The sequence below is a fragment of the Netta rufina genome (genome assembly GCF_964035555.1).
Source record: "Netta rufina genome assembly, chromosome: 17".
In the NCBI taxonomy this organism is placed as follows: domain Eukaryota; kingdom Metazoa; phylum Chordata; class Aves; order Anseriformes; family Anatidae; genus Netta; species Netta rufina.
Window position 1 is genome coordinate 13,468,112 of NC_140141.1, and position 19,848 is coordinate 13,487,959.

Sequence of the window (19,848 nt, forward strand, 5' to 3'; positions counted from 1 at the left end):
GCACAACTGGAAGAGTGCTGGAGTACCTACCAGACTTTAAACCTACTTCTGTGACTCAGATCTTTCAAACCAGCAATTCTGTGAATAGCAGGATTAATGATGCTGCTTTTCCTGTGGCACTGGATATCATGCTCGAGTGACTGCTATCTAAAAATGTAAGAGTGACTGCAGCTGCTCCCATTTGATGAGAACAGCATTTAGACAAGACCTTGCTCGTGCAGATTCTCTGACGTGCAAAAATCTGTGGAGGTACAGCAAAGCTCCAAAAAACTTGATTATCTGTTTTCATCAAACTTGTAAGGAGTTATATTTGAAACCCCTACTTTTCTATCAGGTTTGGTTGTAGCTAGGTAAAGTTCAAAACCAAGGCCAAAGCAGACAACAGAGCTAATGTGCAATAAGACACTCACATGGATAGGGAGTTATCACACAACCCTCCACTGCCAGAAGAAACCAATTTAATAATTAAACACGATCTGCTCTCATGGCTCAATTCCTGCAGTCCAGTTATTCACAAAGGAAGTAATATAAAAATCTAACAAGCAATTACATACTACAAAAGTCACCTGTGAATTTGCCACCACAAAAAAAGCAAAGGCCAAGACTCCAGTAAGTAAATAAATAAACTGTTCCTTCACCCATCCTGTGCAGAAATGGCCAAGGACAACGTGTTCCTGGATGTCACTCCTTGGGGAACGGAGACAGAGCCCACACACAAAAAAAGTTCAGCCTTACACGAACAAACCCTTACCACGACTGCGGGAAGTCGCCTGTTATGGCTGTTTGGTCACAATAACTCACTTGCAACGTAGTTAAATAAGGAGCTGCGAAAACCAAAGGACTCACGATTAGACACGACTTGGCACCTTGCTGCACCGATGATATAAATTTAACATCTTATTCACCCATAAGCAGACAGGTAACGACACGTCCTGAACATTGCTTAAAGCTAGCACAAAAGGAAAGCTGCAGTTTGTTCAGAGAAAAATCACCAAGACAATGAACTACAGCCAGGCTTCACCCTCTGTCCTTCAGCTATATTCTCATATTCCATGCTGCAGCAGCCATTTCACAAACTAATCTGCATTATAGATGCATACTTTACAATAGCTAAAACACTGTCTCAGTGTACATCCATAAATATGAGGATCCCTTAACTTAACATGACAAAGCCATCTAAACACCTTAGAGTCAACTCAGCTCCAGGATAAGGCAAAAGCCTGGCTGAGCAGCTAGGCATGCCGTGCATTTGCAATTACAAGTGAGGTTCAGGAGGGGACAGCCACAATGACTGCATGCCCGTAACTTCCAAATCTTTCTTCCTTTTCTATCCTCGTATGCATTATAGCAAGATGTTTTTGCACTGCTCTAACTGTAGCAATGCAAATGGATATTTGCTTTTCTAACAGCTAAATATGGGCTATTTTAGATTTTTAAATAGGCTAAACTCAGAAAATAATTTTCTATTCAGAATGTTACACAAGCTAGAAAATGGAAAAGTTAAAAATACCATATTAGCAACGCAGGATTGCTTTTTAAAGGGAGAAACTTCTCTCAACATGTGAAATCTTTTCCCCTTTAAGAGTGCTGGAGTTTAATCAGTTGGCAGCCTTACGCGATGTTTACTTGAAGATAAGTTACATGGGTGGAAACAAATCCGACAATAATCTCCTATCGGCCTCTGCAACACTAAAGAACTTCATAAGAAATAACTAAGCGAGAAATAACTTACAGTGAACGCCATAAAACAGACACAATAAAAAGAAATTAGATGTTATTCGTGCATAGAGAATAACTTTGCAAAAAGGCCCCCTCAGCAGATGCCTATCAATCCATTTTGTAGCCTTTTGTGAGGGAACATATGGACAGAGGCCCGAGTTACAGCTTTCCAGCTCAGCTCCAGAAGCATCAGATTTGGCAGACCACGGTGAAGCTGTAACCAGTTAAATGAATGAAAGCACTTTAATCCTCTGAGAAGGCTAAGGCCCTTTAGGTTGATAAGATGTTTATATATTTATTTATTTACAAATACAGCATCTGGTCCATCCAGCAAAAAGCCTAAGATGCTCTCAAAGCTGCTTTAACCTTTAGGAGGTGCAACAACTGTCCCACAAAGCGGGTTTCCCCGTTTTATTTCAACAGGTTGGGTTTTGGTTTTCTTTGTTTGTTTGTTTAAACCAACTTTGCATGGGGCTCTTCTATCATAAGTGTTTGCAATGCCAGGGCAAACAGCTTCTCTGGCTGCGACTGGAGCAGGAAACAGAAACCAGCTGAGCCTGACAGCAATTTGTTTATGGAATCAGTTCACAGCTAGGTCTTTTCTTTCCCTACCTGCTTTACTACCTGGTGACAACACCTCCACCGGCACAAAAAGGGAGCAGACAAGAGAGGTCAGGACCACTCTCTCTGCATAGGAATTCCTATTTATACTAGCTTTAAAACACTAAAACTGCAGCCTCATTTTCAGCAGGCAAATCAGCTCTAGCTGTGCTAAACTTTGGACTGCGCTGTCATTAACCCCGGAGAGGCTGGACCGATGCAATGAAGGAAGTGTGGATTTCCCCAAAGACATTTCGTACGTTACAGCAACCCCCAAATATGAGATCAGGCTGCCCAGAGTTAATGTCCTCTTTCTAACAACTAAATCACATCCAGATCCGAGAACATACTTTAGATGTTAAGAGTGGAAATTATGGTTAAGACAGAGCTATTTAATTATGCTTTGCGTTAATAGCTTTTCCTTTGATTCAGCTATTTTTCCCATAAGTTATACATCAATACAACAAATGAAAAGTTGAATAACAATGAGTTACGTGTCAGAAACCACAGTTCTTTAAATATGTACCTTATCTCCCTTTTTTTTTTTCAGCGTTTCTACATATGAACATAAAGTATTTCATCATACTTGTTAGTGAAAGGAAAAGTACTGCTCAGCTTTGAGTCAGCCAGGCAATTAAGTCCAGGCTTGGTGAGTTTGGCTCAGATACACTGGGATCTGAAGAAGATTTCCAAGCCAGCAGAGAGCTTGTGCACTCTTCTGACCTGATCATTTCTGAGAAGGAGTAAATTATAGAAATCTAAGGGATGTCTCCTGCTGCCGAGGAACATCCTTGTTGGGGTTTATTGCTTCAGCTTGTGCATTCACTCAACGTAGTTTGATTTGCTTTTGTTTTGCTTTGACTCCTCCAGAATCTCAAGAAGAGAAATTAGAAAACACAGCAACTTGACTCAGCAGACATATATACCTTTCAGCACTGCCTGTTTTCATGTTAAGGAAACTTTTTGTTTGTTTGTTTAAGCATGCCAGGCCTCTTGGAAAAACGTCTTCTGTCCCCTGGAAAAGCAAGCCTGCACATCAATGTAAAGCTTTGCCTCCTGAATCTTTTCATCTCCACAAGTATTGCATTGTTTTGCACAACCTAACACGGAACACTCCAAGCTGGCAGGCATTCCAGAATACGTAGGTGATCACCCCACAACTCCACTTGTTTTCTACCAGGGAATTTCTTTTCCCTGACAACCATCTGATTGAGCATCCCAAACAGTTTGTGTGTCACCACTACTCTTCCTAATGGTATTTGAATTAAGGGAAGATCCTTTACGACTCCTTTCTTTCTACCCAATTAAAGCAGAAATAGATACCTAACATTGAAAACTTCCTTTACTACTAAATATCTGGATATTTTTAAAGTTTTGCCATGGAAGTTTGGGAGTGACTCTAAATATGGGACCATGTAGGATTAGTGAATTCTAAGTACACCAAAGACTGGTGAAACAAATGGAGACATCAAAGGAATGAGGAAATAAACTTAAGACATTTTTTCTATCCCCACAAAACAACAAACACCATGCACTAGAGCCTTAATCAGCTCTTCAGGATCTCTTTGCACATACGGCCTTTAACCAAGCTACCTCATCCCCACACCGCTGGCTATGAACACTCGATGCAGTAACTTGTTGTGACACAAAGCAAAAGCAATCGTGAAGAGTTTACAGCTTCTCTTCTTCCAGGGGAACAGGACTAACATTTCAGTAGGAACTGAAAAATGTTCCAACAAAGCTTAGCTGCTGGGAAATGCTAATTTGTCAAGCCTGAAATGCTTTCAACACAGCATTTCAGGTTCAGCAAGCCTAAGTCAACTTTTTTGTAATGCAGAAAAAGCCAAGGAAAGATGTGAATTGGTAAACGCATTTCTCTGGCACTTAAACATCTGCCAGAATGGCCTCTTGTTTCCTGATAACCCAGATGAGGCAGGAAAAAAAAAACACGCTATCATTTAGCTTTTATTGTTGAAGGTACCATTGAGACCCAGTCAGTTCCTAACTAAAAATTTGAAAAGATCAATTTAAGATAACTCCTATTAAATACATTTAAAAATCAAAGTTAGAGGAAAAAAATTACCAGATTGAAATACTCCAGGGCTACACTCCCCACCCTAGATCACACACAAAGATCAACAAAGTTGAGCCACATCTGAAGTCCATTCTAGAATGTAATCTTAGCTAATGAGCTGTGCCTTACCCGTATATGAATTTGCCCTTGAGGACATACTTTTCCAGTTAAGTATTTTAATAAGACTCCCAAATGAGCTTTTGTCTATCATGAATTCATTGTTCTGCTGAACTGCAATCCTGCACTGCTGGAGGCTCACTGTTTTCAAGCTGCAATTCTCAGCAGTTGTTTTCCCCACGTATCTAATCAGCACGGCATATTGCTAAGGACCTTCACTGAGTATTCAATAGCAGTCAGTGCAAGCAGTGAGGAAGGGAGGCAGCATTTAGTTGGTACCAACAGGGCGGTCAGACTGCAGCGTCTCAAGGCTCAGAGGGGAAATCCTGTGCTGAGGTGGGAAGTACAAATGCCATAAAGCCTCTCACCTTGCGTAACATTACTGAAAAGCTCCTGCTGCCAGTATAAATGAAAAACAAATGACGTGCCACAGAGCAGTCCAGTTGCAATTGTAGCAGTGATGGAGACGGATCACCTAGGCGAGCCACAGTAAGTGACAGGCAGGTCTTTCACAGTAACTGGTGCTCTGAGGCCAGTTTCCAGCAATCCCTCACTAACAGTCCAGCTCTACAGTCCACGGTGCTGGCCAGGAAGGAGTTCGGTGGCAAGGAAAAAAGACCCTAGTGGATGAATGGATTATTCAGCCAACTTTTCTATTATTCCCAGTGATCTGGAGACTTAAGACATTTATATTTGAATTATTACTAGGAATTAGCAGAGCCTAGGATCTACTAAAAAAGATTAGCCTGGGATCAAAAATTTCATTTTTCTTAATACCAAAATTTGAATATTTACAAAAAAAAAAACAAAAAACACAACAGGAAGGGTTAAAAACCATCAGACAAGAAACCTGTCCATTTAACATTCATATTCCTGCGCACACTGTCTGACACTGGCATGTAAATTACACACATGCATCACTGTTATGCTGTGCTAGGAACCTCAAACTACCATTTGATGATTCAACAGGAAGACTTAAGGCAAACAGGAAGCAGAGAGGACGAAATACTAAGTTTAATCTGTTCTACTTAAACAGAATTTGGGACCTTACTAGCATCAAACCATGGCTGTTATGGTAAATCTTCATTCCCGCTGCCTCTACAAGAAAACCCATACCAGCCCATATAATATCGATCCAAACATGAAAGGTACACAATACAATTATTTAAAAAAAAAAAAAAGTTTAACAAAACTTAGCTCCCTTTTAAAAGGATGACAGCGATCCATCAGCAGAAGCATTTATGGTTCTGAATTTATGAAGGGCAGCCAAGTAACATGGCACATCACCAACAGAACACGTAAATCCTGGGTGATCAGTGGCATTATGTGACTACTTCTGTCGCTGCCTATCACTACTCAAGGGAACAATCAATTACTGAACTGTTAGCTTTCTAAAGATACAGCCCTGAATAGGGAAAGAGAGATGCATGGAAATCTAACGAGCTCAGATTTTATGTAGTGGGACTGCAGTTCTAGAAAGACAAACTGAGTATAGGTTAATAAAAACATTTGGTCTTGAGCAAACACTGGCAAAACATAACAAAATAGACATTGCCAAATTAACCTTTTTGTCTTGGCACTGCAAAAACCTCCCTATAACATGCAAAACTGCATGGGAAGAGCTTACCTACAGAAGACACCCAATGAAAAGAAAGCTAGAACATGAATTTACATTACCTGAATCAAGGAAACAGTAGAGAAGTTCTGAGTGTTAAGAGAAGTTACAATTCATCAAGCAAAAAACAGACACGGAAACTGCACGGAAATCTTACCAGAACTCGGTCTCCAATTTTGAGCTCCCTTTCTCCTTTCTTTAGTGATCCAGCTTCAGAAAGATTTGATATAGATTCACTTGCAGTTTTTGAAAGATTGCTAATCTGAGAAGGAGTTGAATGTTCCTTAGCAGCAAGTGTTGTTTTCTGTGGAATTCCTGATGGGGGAAGCGCAGCAGGGGACGAAGACACCACACTAGCAGTTGATGTGGAAGTTGGTGATGTAGCTCTAGATGCATGAGCTGCCTGAGTACCATTGGCTTCATCTTCTGTCAGCACTTTTCTTGTCAATTTCGATGGTCTTGTAAATATTCCCCTCAAGGGTTCACACTGGAAATAGCGAACTCCAGCCACAGAGCCATCGTTCTTACCAATTGGTTCGTCTAGAACAATCCCTGCCCATTGTCCTGGAGCAAACTGTGTTTCACCAAGAAACTGAATAAAGCCAGGTTTATTTCCATTGACCCAAACACGTTCCCCAACTCTGAAATCATCCACAAACTCATCATGTGCGTCTGCAGTGGTTGTACTTGCGGACTTTTCACTGGAAGCTGCTTTTTCTGCTGGAGCTGGAATCAAGCACAAAGAGAAAGCAACAGGAATCAAATGCACTTATATTCCAGGAAGCATCATTACATAGTTTGAAAGTAATGAGCACTTGGAAAAACATTATTTCTAAGAGGAAGAGCACAATTCCATGTCTTCTTAATTATGAAAATACTGTAATCTCCAGAACACAGTAACTCAAAACCTAAGGACAGAGACACAACGCATTTAATATAATCTTCACAAGATTTTTATCAAAACCATTTAAAAACATTTTGTTTTGAACCAAGATGGCATTCAATTAGTATATTTATTTTTTTTGCATGTTTTACACATCATTTTTGTTACATCAGAAATACGAGCAAAAGTGTTTTAGTGTAAATAGTAAAAGTAGTGTATGCTCATAGCTTTTAGAAGATTTTTTTGTAAGAGATGAATAAAAGTTAAGATATTTAAATATTCTTTACCGGTTGCAACAGATGCAGGTGCTTTCAGTAATGTAGCCCCATGCTTGATGGTCTTTGAAGGAGCCTTAAGTCCACTTGGTTTTAGCATACTCATCTTTCTGTGATATCAGAGTTAGTCCTCTTCGTCTACAGCAACTACCTTTTTCCAAACATGGATACAATATACTATTCTCTGTCTTCCAACTCTGGAGTAAACCTGTACAGAAAAATATTAGGCATGAAACAAAATAAGTATTGGAGCTCCTGCAGAATAAAGTACCCTACATACACACACAGAGCCTGTATATGAAACGCATGCTAAATGCACTTCACAGTAACAACCAGCAGCATTTCCCAGGATAGCAATTCCAAGCCTTCAATTTATTCAAAAGTTATTTCCTATTAAAAGACATCAATCTGAACCTAAAGCATCAAAATAACTCTCTTCAGTGAATGCTGCTGTATTCATGTCGAGCTTTAAACTCGAAGGCTATTTTAAGAAAAACAAAGCCCTTAACTGCATTACTAACAACATTACGCACAGATATAACCACTCTGCACGCCCTACTGTTTTCAGTCACATTTTTCAAGTGTTGCAATATCCCAACAAAAATAACTTGAGACTGGAGAATTAGCTGCAAGAAAAATCAAGAGAACAGGGAAATTCAGGATAAAAAGAATGAAGTTTTAAAGAGATTGGAACTGAAAAGCTAAGGCTGATCAACAGAGTTAAATGATGGCAACTAAGAAGTAAACATCTACCTCAGCAATGTGGGAATCGCGTGTCCGAGATCACAAGACACTTCGCTCAGTCCCCAGAAGTGCCCCAGCTCTGAGCTGGAAAGAGGAGGGGGGCCCTGCTTCTCCCTGTGCTTCTCAGACCGGCACGCCAACTATAAGACTTTCAGGAACTGTGCCTTGAGGTTTTAGCCACAGAAGGCATCTTCCTTCTGATTACAAAAGCTTTAGAAAGGCTTTTTTTTTTTTTTTTTTTTTTTATCTATAACATGAATTAAAACCAAACTGTAAGCTGACTGGTCTCCCCCTACCATCAAAAGCATAAACTGGTCTGCACGAACACAGCCAGGATATTTGCTGAGCCTTGTATTTAGGGCACTGACAGAACAGCTATGCTCCCCTGAAAAACAACACACATGTAAACAAAAACCTGGACAAAAAAAAAAAAAAAAAAAAAAAAAGCAAGCAGATATGTAGCAACAGACTGCTTGCTCAACTGTTTGCTCAGGACACGACAAACAGAAGCCAGGTCTCCGTCCTGCGATTCACGTGGCATTTTGGCAGCTGTCAGTACACATGCACAGGCAAAAAGCTGCCCAACTGCAGGCTCCCCAAACCCTCACCAGCAGTGCCCAGGTGCACATAACTGGCACATTTCAAGGCAAGAGAAACCCTAGTGAGGGCAGAGAATATCGTAGTACAGGAATAAAAGCTAGAGAAAAGCCTTTTACCTACCAGGAGAAGTTTTACCCTTCCTGTATTATTAACAGCCAGCACATTACAGAAATTAGTGTTCCTAAAAATCAATTCACCTTGGAAAAAAAAAAGAAAGTATCTGTCATGATGCTTTGTGAACATAAATAGCAAAGAAACGTTTCTTTGGCTATTTCAAGATTGGCTATGCCAAATTCAAGTCATTTTCTAAGTCTGCAAAAATGTTATACTTTAAAAAGTTTTAATTACTGCCTTGACTGCATGTTTGTCTACAATTTAAGTTATACTCCATGAAAACTCCAAGCAGCACTGTGCAGACTGATGAACATTTTTCTAGCATTGCCAGAAGTATGTCAGTCACCCATCTGCAGAGTTATGACTACCAAAGTGAAAAATTTCTCCATTGTTTTTGCCTGTCGTATGCCAGTTCACTAATAATTTCTAAGCGGGAGCTTTCATGTTCATGAACATGAAAGCAGAGTTAGCTCTAAAATCAAAGCAGAGGGACAGACATGAAATATCATAAAGCTACGCAAGAAACAAGGGGCACACAGCTATACAGGGGCACAGGAGCATGTTAGATGTCACTCAACACAGAAGAAACACTTGTTTTTTCCCTCTTACTACATACCTATCTTCCCTGCTAAATCTGCGTGCATCAGATTTCTTCATATTTTCATCCTTTTCTCTCCCACATACACACTGCCTTGTCTTCCTCATCCCTATTCCCTTCCTTCCAATGCCAGGATCTCCACGCCTGCTTCTATTATTTTTTCCTCAACCCATCTAAATCCACAAAACAGGAAAACTCTACACAATAAGGATGGATGTGGTGCAAATACAGGAATGCAGGAGTTATCAAGGTCAGTTCTTTTTAGTTCAAAGTCCTCTTTGACAGTGTCAAACACAACATTTATGGGAATTCAACCACCTCATTTGGACCAGAAGCAAGTTTCCCTAAGGAAGACCTCCTTCTAAAACCAGGACACTAAAAATGTGCTTACAGTATTCTGCCTCTGTTTTCCACATATTACCATTTCTGTTTGTTTTCCTTTTATTTCCCCAGACCCCATTCCAGTACCACTCAGTTAGTAAACACCTGTATCATGCAAGGATAGGAATATTGAAAGAATAAAACACACTAAAACACGCTGCAAAATTACATCTTGCCTGTTTCAAATAATTATTTATTAATAGATGTTTAACAAGCCTTTGGCCAACAGAAAGCTAGAACCTTCTAATATTGCATTTCCTGGCTCAAGGTGCTCATTCATATTTTAATCCCGCTCTCCACAGTCAGAGGTTATGTATTTGCTGTGTCATTTGCCTTTTTCAATGCACAAGCCTTCAACTAGGCCAGAAGTAACACAATCCCTTGTGCCCTGGTTTCAGAGTTCCTGAAATTGTAGCTTAATGCAACAAACTGCTAAAATATAGGCAAAACATTTTGGCAATTTAGTGCCTTATTGCAACAGGGAAAATGCAACTTTGAGTCTTAGAAATAGGCAGGACGCTGATATTTCCTAATAGAATTCACAAAACACTGAAAGCCCAAGTTTCTAAGGAGTGATTTTAGGCACTTCCTAACAGGCTTCAGATGTCAATTACCTCATTTTAGTCCTCATGAGAGAGGGCAGCTAGCTGCTTGTCTCAATTTGTTCGCGTCCCTTCTCTGAATCTTGCTCAGCTCTCCTGAAAAGAATTTTTATAACAAATAGGCAGTAACATCAACTGCAAGTTTCTCAAAAGATCAGATCAGGAACCTAAGGAAATGCCCATAAAGCCTGATAATACACACTGCTTAAGTGTTCAGAAAGTTGCACATTTTACGAACGCTGTTGTTGGGAGCAAAGAGATTTTAAACACAAGCTTTGCACTTGTGCTGCTACTGGGAAATACATGATTTCATATGGTGTGACATTCTTGAATGAAATGTATTTTTTTTTTTTGCATTGACTACTACAAACTCTCAAATGCAGACATGAATCCTTGCTTTGACCCTTTTAGCCAGTTGATAATATCCTTATTTTTCTTGGTTCTCTTTCACAGACCTTGAACTAATCCACAAGAAACAAGTTGAAAAGCATTGATTCAAGAAAATAAGACCTACCACTCTGATAAGTAAATATGAATTATTGAATTATTTTGGCAAACTGAGATTAAAAAAAATAATAAAAAAAAAATACCGAATTAAAACAAGCATTCAGCCAGACAGCTCCTGAAGCAGCAGACACTGCTGAAACACAAATGTCACTCAGTTGAGTGAGATGATTGTGATGTACACTAAATACTACCTATGCTCCGGTTTCATGAGTGAAAAGATATCTAAAGGCTCAAGTGCTGAAGTGACAGTAAGTAACAGAGGGGAGAAAAACATTACCCAGGGAAAAAATATACTAACTTAAGGCACTTCAGACTGAACTCCCAAAAGTTCAGACATCCAGAACTGGTAGTAGCTATAGCAAATTTAAACCAGAATATAAAAGGAGAGCAAGGCAAAGCACGTTTTCATTCATACATCATACAAACTGCTAATGAAGTATGCATGTGAAATGCAATTAAACCCTTTGATTTACAGTCAAGCTTTACCAATCATCTCAGAAAATATTTCAGCCTTAGCAAAAGTGGATCTGGTACCAAAAGCTTTTAGCATTACCTCAAAGCAGAATACTTTCCAGCTATCAAAGAGGAATCACAATAATAAAACAGCTGCCCACCATGGTTTTGTTCTAGAGTGTATTTTAACAACTAGCACTACAAAAAAAAAGAGAATACGTTTGAGTCTCAGCTCATTCCACTTAAGAACCCTACAGTCACGACAAGACCGTAGCAGCACCAATTGTTCTTTAAGGTTAGCTGACATCTGACAAGCCTGCTGCCATCACCTCTCTCCTTACCTAGTGCCACACAGTGCCAACATTAAAAATACGATAAAACACTTAAATGATAAAACATTTGAAACTGTGACTTGACAGCGTAAGGAAGAATCACTTGCTAACATCACTACTCGTGACTTCAGTGGCGCAGACACAGTGTTTCCATGGAGAGAAGCAACTTGTCTGTCCATTTGGGGTGGAAACAAAGAGGACTTTCCAGAACAGAGCAGGATAATGTTTGAGCTGACTCGAAACAGACTGCGTAATCCCGGTCTTCTGCATGCAGACACATGCAGTCTGACTCTGTGCAGTGTACTTTGAGGCTGGAACACTACTCTCATGTGGTTTGTTTGTACAATAAAGTGAAAATATTATTTTAAACAATGATCATCTGGTATGAGTTGTGCATGAGTTCTTCAAAACATTTCAAATTGGAAAGATAATACTAACTCAGCTGATACCATTAAGAGACTAATACTGTGGCTTTTCAAAGCCAACACCTTTCTAAATTCAGAAAGGAGACCACTTCAACTTGTTAACTCTGTTAAAAATACCTCTTTTTTTACCTCAAAATACATATAAACATTAAGACTAACAAATATGTTGAAAATATTAAAAAATGGTTGCATGGAGTAGATAATACTGCTGAAGAGCTCCAAGGGCTATGCAAACAGAGAAGATCTTAAAAAAATTCTTACCATAATATGAAGAAAATATAGCATATAGGAAATATATCAGACAACGCTTTCTGCAGAAAAGTGACAGAAAATATATTTCAAAGACCGCCACAATCCAGAAATGTCACTTTCCTAAGACAAATAAAAGAATATGAAAGATAAAAATGAAGCACTATTTTTGAAAAAGCAGCCTGAACAAGATTTCTTAACTATCTCTTTCACAGTCTTAATGTTCATGTCACTATTGCCAAGCTTTCAAAAGCTCATGAATCATTCCTCGAAAATCCTAACAATGGTTTAGGGAGAAAATAACTTGGAATTTTGGAACCTGGGAAGTTTTCTTTTCTGGTCCGTGAATTACCTTAAGGACTCCAAGACCTCATGGTTACACATACATCTCCCAACATTATGGTATTCTTAAAACAGAGTGCAAAAGACAAATAATTTAAAGTACATAAGCATCTTCTGTATGATTCAGACCTAATCTTTATCACAGCTCTACAAGTTGTATTTGTGGTTTCCTAGGCTGCTATTACATTTCTGTAAAAGCTGAGTATATGTAATTCCAAAAGCACTTAAAATAATGCTTTAAGTTTCAGTTTAGAGGCTTTTGAAAATAATATACTATTTAAAAATACAACTATATCCTGGCTTTGAACAAAGTAAATGCCTTCATGTTGCACTATTTGCTTCATTCTACCTCTTTAAGAATACTTCCCTCTGTGCAAGAATGTGCCAGCTCCCAGAGGCCAACTTCTGAAAGGTTCAAGCAGGAATAAGATGAATTCGTCTGTGGCAAGCCCACCAGCTAGCCTGGGACATATCCACCAACATCCCTCCTCAAGCAGTGCTGGATGACGTGGATAGAGCAGAGAGATATATTGCAGAAAGCAGCTTGGCTCACACGCCCTCCCTAAACAGAATTTACGATTGCCACCATCTTGTTTTGTTTCCAAGAAGGAATATAAATTCTCCCACTACCATATATTAGCAACCAATTTTTTTATTTTTATTTTTTATTGCAATGTCAGCACACCCAGAGCAGGCAAGCTGAGCCTTATCCCACAACAATAACCTTCCTGCTCAAAACACCTTCTCTGCCAGGTTCTGGGTCCAATGAAGATATTTCGTATTGGGCAACTAAAATCACTCAATCATCATCATGCAGTTCATCAAGTGCTGAATTACACTCACAATGAAGTAATCCCACAGTGCAAAATATCCATTATAAATGTTCCACCAAGTTTCAAAGCCAGTTGTGAAACAATGACAAGTAGTTAAACCAACAAATGGATTTTGAAGCCTTCATGCATTAACTTTTCAGAACTTCCCTCTTGTAATGATGCAGCACACTTTGTATTCCTAGCCATTTATGGCTTAAATAAAACCATTTGTAGCTGTGAATTACATTAAGGTCTCTTTGAATTTAGCCACTGAAGCCAATTATTGAAACAGCAAGTGAACTTATCTCTGAACCCACTGCTCATGACTTACTGCAAATTTGACATGCATTGTTCAGCTCCAAAGCATTTATTGAACGAGTAGCATGTTCAGACTGAAACAAGCCAGAAAGAGCATTACTTCAGTTTAATTTTGTCTCATAGAAACTATGGATTTTGTTGTCAATTAAGCAAGTAACACGATGACCTGAAAATATTCTTCAGATACATCATTATAATAAAAAACACCAAAGTAATATGCATCATTTAATTCAATGTTTATCATGCTACATGCTATCAGATCATGTTTATTTGGCTTACTGGATGCTTACTGCCAGCATCAAAATATATGGGCTGGTACATGCCTATCGAATCAGTACTTTGCACCCCACTTTTAAGGGTAGAAAAAATTTTGCATTTAAAACTGAATTAATAGTCTAGCTCAAAACACAACTTACTTTGGCCACCATAAAAAATACAATAAGTTGGGAAGTTTGCCCACTGGTATAACGCAGCTCTTTTATCAGTATCGTTGACTAGATGAACACAACTTGAAACAAAGAGTTGCTGACAAATTACTCAACCAGAATCGTATCTATGTGATCACCAGCAGAGATCCTGAAAAATGTTCCAACTCTATTTTAGAGAGCACGGGTTTACATAAACATTACTTAGTGTGCAGCAACCAGTATGTTCAGTGAGACACAGACAAGCAGAGGATATTCAAAACAATCCCAACACCGTAATGCAAACACTATGCCTTGTCATCACTCATCCCACTATCAGGCAACCACCACACCACGGTGTAAGGACATCCCCAGAAATAGCTCCTGGTTTTCTCTAACTTCAAAGAGCGAATCTCCACTTCTTCAGTAACTCAGAAGAAATTCCTGTTTTCTTGTACCCTTAGAGGGACAGGGAAAGAACAAATTTTGCTGTTTGGGAATCAATACAAATGCCCCACCACACCGTCCCCATTAAGAACATGGTTAATCTAGACCTCAACCAGCAATTTTTAGGTTGTTTCTTAACTGAGACAGGTAGGAGATGCTGCATTTTGAGATCACGGAGAAGACTTGAACTATTTTCTGCATGAGTTCACAGATCTGTGGTATATTCTGCAGCAAAGAATTTCAGATTAACTTTCAACATCAAATCTTTTACAGCAGCCAGCACAAATCTCTATTTCTCCTCTGACTTCGAACCTGGTAGCTAATTTTGTCTAAATAAAATAACAGGCAGGGGACTTACAAGAACATTTTCATTCTTAGAGGTTTCACAGAAGTAGGCCAACAGGTGCAAGGGGCACTTGAGTTCAAATACTTTCGAGTTTCTCCCAAAGACTGAATCAGACTGAATTTCTGAAGCAAAATGGAAAAGCCCAAGTGTCGCCTTCAGTAACTTGGCAGCAGCAGGTTATCAGTATGCATGCAGATAACGTCCAACTTGAATGCAACAGTTAGGAAGGCAACCATCACAAGACACTAGAAAGTAGAGGGGTTTAGTGATATTGCTAAATAAGAGACATGGCCATTCTCTGGAAAGTGCAGGGTCTTCACTGCATCCTGGATAAACATATGCTGCATATGCTTAGGAAAGGACAAAGCAAATTCCTACAGCTAAGAAACTGTAGTAAGAACAAGGAGATGATTCAAATGAAAGATAGTAAGAGGCTTAGGAGCTCGAACCACCAGTCAGACATTATGGTAACGCTGTGAGAAGCGGTTCATTCAAGCTTCTATGCTGCTTATGTATTTTAATTCCGCATCAAGGACATGATAAGTCACCTCACCTTATCATTCCATAGACAGCTATGCTTATTCAGATTCTTCAGTGCCTTGAGATCCTCAGTAAAAATATACCATTGGAGCACAAAGACAGACTACTGAATATGAAGCACAGATATGAGAGGATGTCTGTAACAGTAAAAAATTATTTTTGGCTAGCAATATGGTGAATAATTCTTTCTCAGTCTTTCTTGATCTATGTTGCTATTTCTAAACACAGTCTGTTCAATTTTTTAGAGAGATACCCATCTTTCATTAACAAAGAAATAGCTAATAACTATTAAAAACCTTTTTTTTAAAAAATCACAGAAAATGTGATGCAAAATCTAACACTTCCTCGTTGCCTCTGTACACACGCATTATAAAAATGTCACTGCTATAGTCTATTAAAAGATCAGAAAGCACATGATCCTTCTAAGCACACATCATTCTCTACAGAATGAGTCAAGGATTGAAAAGCAGAGAAAGCTTTCATCCAAGAAAGTAAATTATTACTACCTCTTCTGAGAGGTCTACTATCAACGCTTACTACCTTTTCTACGTTTTTCCAAGGAAGTTTCTAACTGCCCTTGCCAAAACCCTCCATTTTGATAACAAGAAAAATAATTTGTTCAACTGTCAGCACCAGCTTCTCCCAATGATAACACACTTCAAACCGCCTGAGTAAGTGCATTCAGTCCCCAGTAACAATTCATTCTCTGGATATTAGAGCATAAAGTTTAATGTATTCGGGATCTAACATTTACATGAAAGTTTGAAAAGGAAAATATTATCTCCTGCCAGCCTCAAAACCAAACACACATGAACTAAGACAAAGGGCTTCTAAATCACACAATTGCATCTAAAGCGGCTGAAACAAAGTGCTGCTTTTTATAGTAATAATTTAACTTTGATAGACTTGGGTGAAAGTGTAACTGCTTCACACGCCTTGAAAACATCAAGTCAGCAATCCCTTTTTAGCTCACCATGTTCTTAGCCTTTTAAATTAGCACCATGACTGTTATACGGCTGGCATATAATAAAGTAGAAGTACAAATACAGAACTTAGATAAATATTGCTCTGATTCAACGGATGCTGCTGCCAAGCAGAGAAGGAGACTGAGTCAGATAAGCCAATTCCATCAAATACTGAGTTTCTCCCTTCACCTTGCAATTTCCCCTTATAATAAGGGAGGTTATAAAGATCAGGAAAAGTGATCAGCTTTTAATGGTGTTTCTCCTAGAAACAGTAGAGTGAAGATGTTTCTCAAATTAGAGGAAGGTATGGTAGGTAGCATTCACTGAAGAGTTTTCTGTCAAAGTTTGTACAAGCAGTTGAGCAGGACACCTGCTAGGCAGGTGCTAAGGTAGAGACTTGTACCATCTGTTCTGAGATGCAACTTCTCAATTCTTTCCAGTATTTCTGAGGCCAGGAGCTGGATATCACATTGTGGGTGTTTCTAAGGGTCAGTTGTACCATTCTAAGTGACGCGAGTGTAACATTGTGCGTATAGAGGACAGACACATGGACAAGATCGTGGATGTTCAAAATCATCAGGGACACGGTGCTGCTCATAGAGCTGGCTTCAGTTCTGCTGGTCAAGAAGAACGAAATGGTTGCTCCAGCAGAAATTGGCATCTAGCTCTGGGCAGCTGAGATTACAGCTAATGCAGTATATAATTGCCTTTCATTAAATAACAAAACACCATCCATCTGAGGCATTTCTAAACATGCCAGTCCAATACGGATTCCAGTGCGTTACTTTTTATACATGCCAGCAGAGCCAGTAGTCCCAAAGGAATGCCAAAAGATTAAACAAGAGCTGCATTCATTCATGGTCACCATGTTGAAACACTAGAAAACTTGCATTTAACATACAGAGTTAACATTTGACCCGACTGTTTTAGAGAGAGAAAGAAAAGCAGTTTTGAAAAATTGTGCTGGCAAGACAGATCACTATTTCTTTTGAAGGAAGATCTATTTTGGAATATTCTCAGTCACTCTCCCCAAAAAAACTTCAACGGGGCTAAAGGGATAAAGAGAGGAATACTAAGGGAATTATCCAATCTAGCCAAGCTAAGTAAATAAAGGCTGTACTGGGTATTCACATTCAGAAGATGATAAACAGATACAGCCTACAGATCAGACAGGAAATCTACGGGAGCTCAAAAAAAGTCACAGTGACCAGCTCATATGGAGCACTGCTCCTTCCTACTGTATTGTCATGTGAAGAAAGAGATTATTTCTTATAATACACCTTTGTGATGATTCAAGACAGATGTTTTTCTCCCCCACACTAGAAAGCCAAAAACTTCTCTTGAAAAAGAAACCACACTTTTTTTTTTTATTTTTTTTTTGCCAAATGAAACATTCTTCTTGATCCCTACAGATACAGACAGATGATGTCACATTTCCAAGCAGAAGCTTCAGCCAACGCAACCCTGTCCTTCCTCTTCCAAGGCTCAAAGCTTTAGTGCACTTTGGTACACACGGGAAATTTTCTGGTGCATATTAAGACTAGGAGGAAAGAGAGCCCTGGAATACCATAAATTTCAAACAGAGAACTAATAAACCTCTGCCTGTTTTCTAGTCATTTTGTGTGTATTCAGTATGAAGAATGTCAGTCCCTGAATGGTCACACATTCCTTACGCTATGATACTTTGTTGTTAAGGGAGAAACAAAAAAGAGTTATTTACTTTTCCTCCACTATTTAATTTGCTATCTTGTTACACGTGGTAGCAGGTGCACATGCCTAAGAAAATCACTCTGTCACTGCTAGTTTCAGACTTACAGACATGCTTCCGCTCTTTAAAAAAAACTCTTTGCAAAGTATGAGGCATAAAAGCATTTCCTCTTTCTTTTTTTTTCCCTACATATTAATACACCCATGGTGCGTTTTTAAGTTGTCCTGCTCAGTGACCTCAGAGCAGCTCGTGAACTCGCACCGCTCCCCGTGAGACACTGCCTCCATTCCGCGCACGGGGAGCTGCGTGCAGGGAGGAAAGCCGTCATTTTTCAGTCATATTTTTAATCTCGACATACCCATTCACTGCCTATTCTTCCCCACGCTATCTCGAAGGAGCTTTTCTCCTCCAGGAGAAAACAACAACAGGTTGTTGGGTGGTTTTTAAGCGCACGGACAAAGATGCTAAGAGGAAAGCAAAAACCCTGTCTTGATCCTGAGGCAGGAGTCTCGTTAGCGGGGGGAAACGAGGATTACCTTGAGGAGGAGGAGGGCAGTAACGGGCCCTAGGCAGCAGCCCCAGTGACACAGCGGAAAGCAGGCGGCCTGCAGCACAGCCTCATGCCGCAGCACCGGGCACGGCGGGCACCTCACCTGCACGGCTTTCCCCCAAAAAAACCGGGCCTGGGCAGCGAGCCGAGGTGGCTTTACACGGGGCCGGCTCTTCCATCGGTGCCGTGCCGGTGGGTGAGGAGGGAGGAGGGGGGTGATCAGGCAGCAGCACCGGGACGACATCGCCCAGCCTCAGCCCTCACTCGGCGCGGCTCCGTGTCCCTGCCCCCGCTTCAGGGCCGGTGCCCGGCGCCAAGTTTGTGAGGCGCAGCGCGGCGGGGACGAGCCGGGACGAAGCGGGCAAAGCCCCAGCAATGCCCCAGCCCCCGGCCCCTGTCACCCGCGGCCCCCTCAGGCCGGCCGGGACTCGCAGCCACGCGTGTGGCGGGGCCCCGCAGGCGGCTGCCCGGTGCCCACGGCCGCTCCCCGACCCCTTTCAGCGCCTCCCCTCAGCGCCCGGTCCCCCCTCGCCGAGCCCGGCCCCTCCTCACCGCCTCTTTCTCCTCAGCGGGGGGCTCCCGGCGGCTCCTCTCCCTCAGGCGCCGCCGCCGCCGCCCTCCGCGCGCGGGCCCCAACGGCGCCCTCACAGCCGCCGCCTTCGGCTCCGCGCCGCCGCCGCCACCGCCTCCGCTCGGCTTCCCGGCCGCCTCCTCCTCCTCCTCCTCCTCCTCCTCCTCCTCCTGCCCCTCCGCAGCGGCGCCTCCCCGGCTGGCAGGGGCGGAGCGGGGCGGGCGGACAACGTCTGCGCCCCGCCGGGCCCGCGGCACCGCGAGGCGGGGACTGCAGCAGCGGGAGCCGCTCCCCCCCCACCTCCCCTTGCCCGGCTCCGGCTCCCCCCTTCTCTCTCGCCTCCTCTCCTCGCCCCTCGCTTTCCCTTTGTCTCCCCCTGCTTTGTTCGCCCCCACCCCGGGGCAGCCCACGGTCGGCAGGCAGGGGAGGCTCAGCTCGGCCCGGTCCTGCCTCGCCCTTCCTCAAAAGCGCCCCGCGGGGTCGCGCACCCGGACTTGGCCTTGATCCTATTCCTGTCCCTATCCCTGTCCCAGTCCCTATTCCTGTCCCTGTAACGG

The 19,848-nt window shown here is 41.3% G+C and overlaps 1 protein-coding gene across 5 annotated transcripts in view; it reads right to left on the bottom strand.

The window, feature by feature from the left end:
* Nucleotides 1-19,425, bottom strand: part of CLIP1 (CAP-Gly domain containing linker protein 1) — a 67,960-nt gene extending 48,535 nt beyond the window's left edge. For 4 of the 5 annotated variants that reach the window (XR_014618935.1, XR_014618936.1, XR_014618937.1 and 1 more), the window contains exons 1-3: nt 19,273-19,425; nt 7,296-7,491; nt 6,283-6,851 (exon numbers count right to left, since the gene is read on the bottom strand). Coding sequence is in view for 1 of the 5 variants with exons in the window: in XM_084297378.1 (XP_084153504.1) it covers nt 6,283-6,851; nt 7,296-7,389 (663 nt within the window). In the remaining 4 variants the exon portion in view is untranslated. Of the gene's footprint in view, nt 1-6,282; nt 6,852-7,295; nt 7,492-7,816; nt 7,993-19,272 lie in introns of those variants that run through there. The other variant, XR_014618938.1, reaches the window with a different exon arrangement.
* Nucleotides 19,426-19,848: the final 423 nt, after the last annotated feature.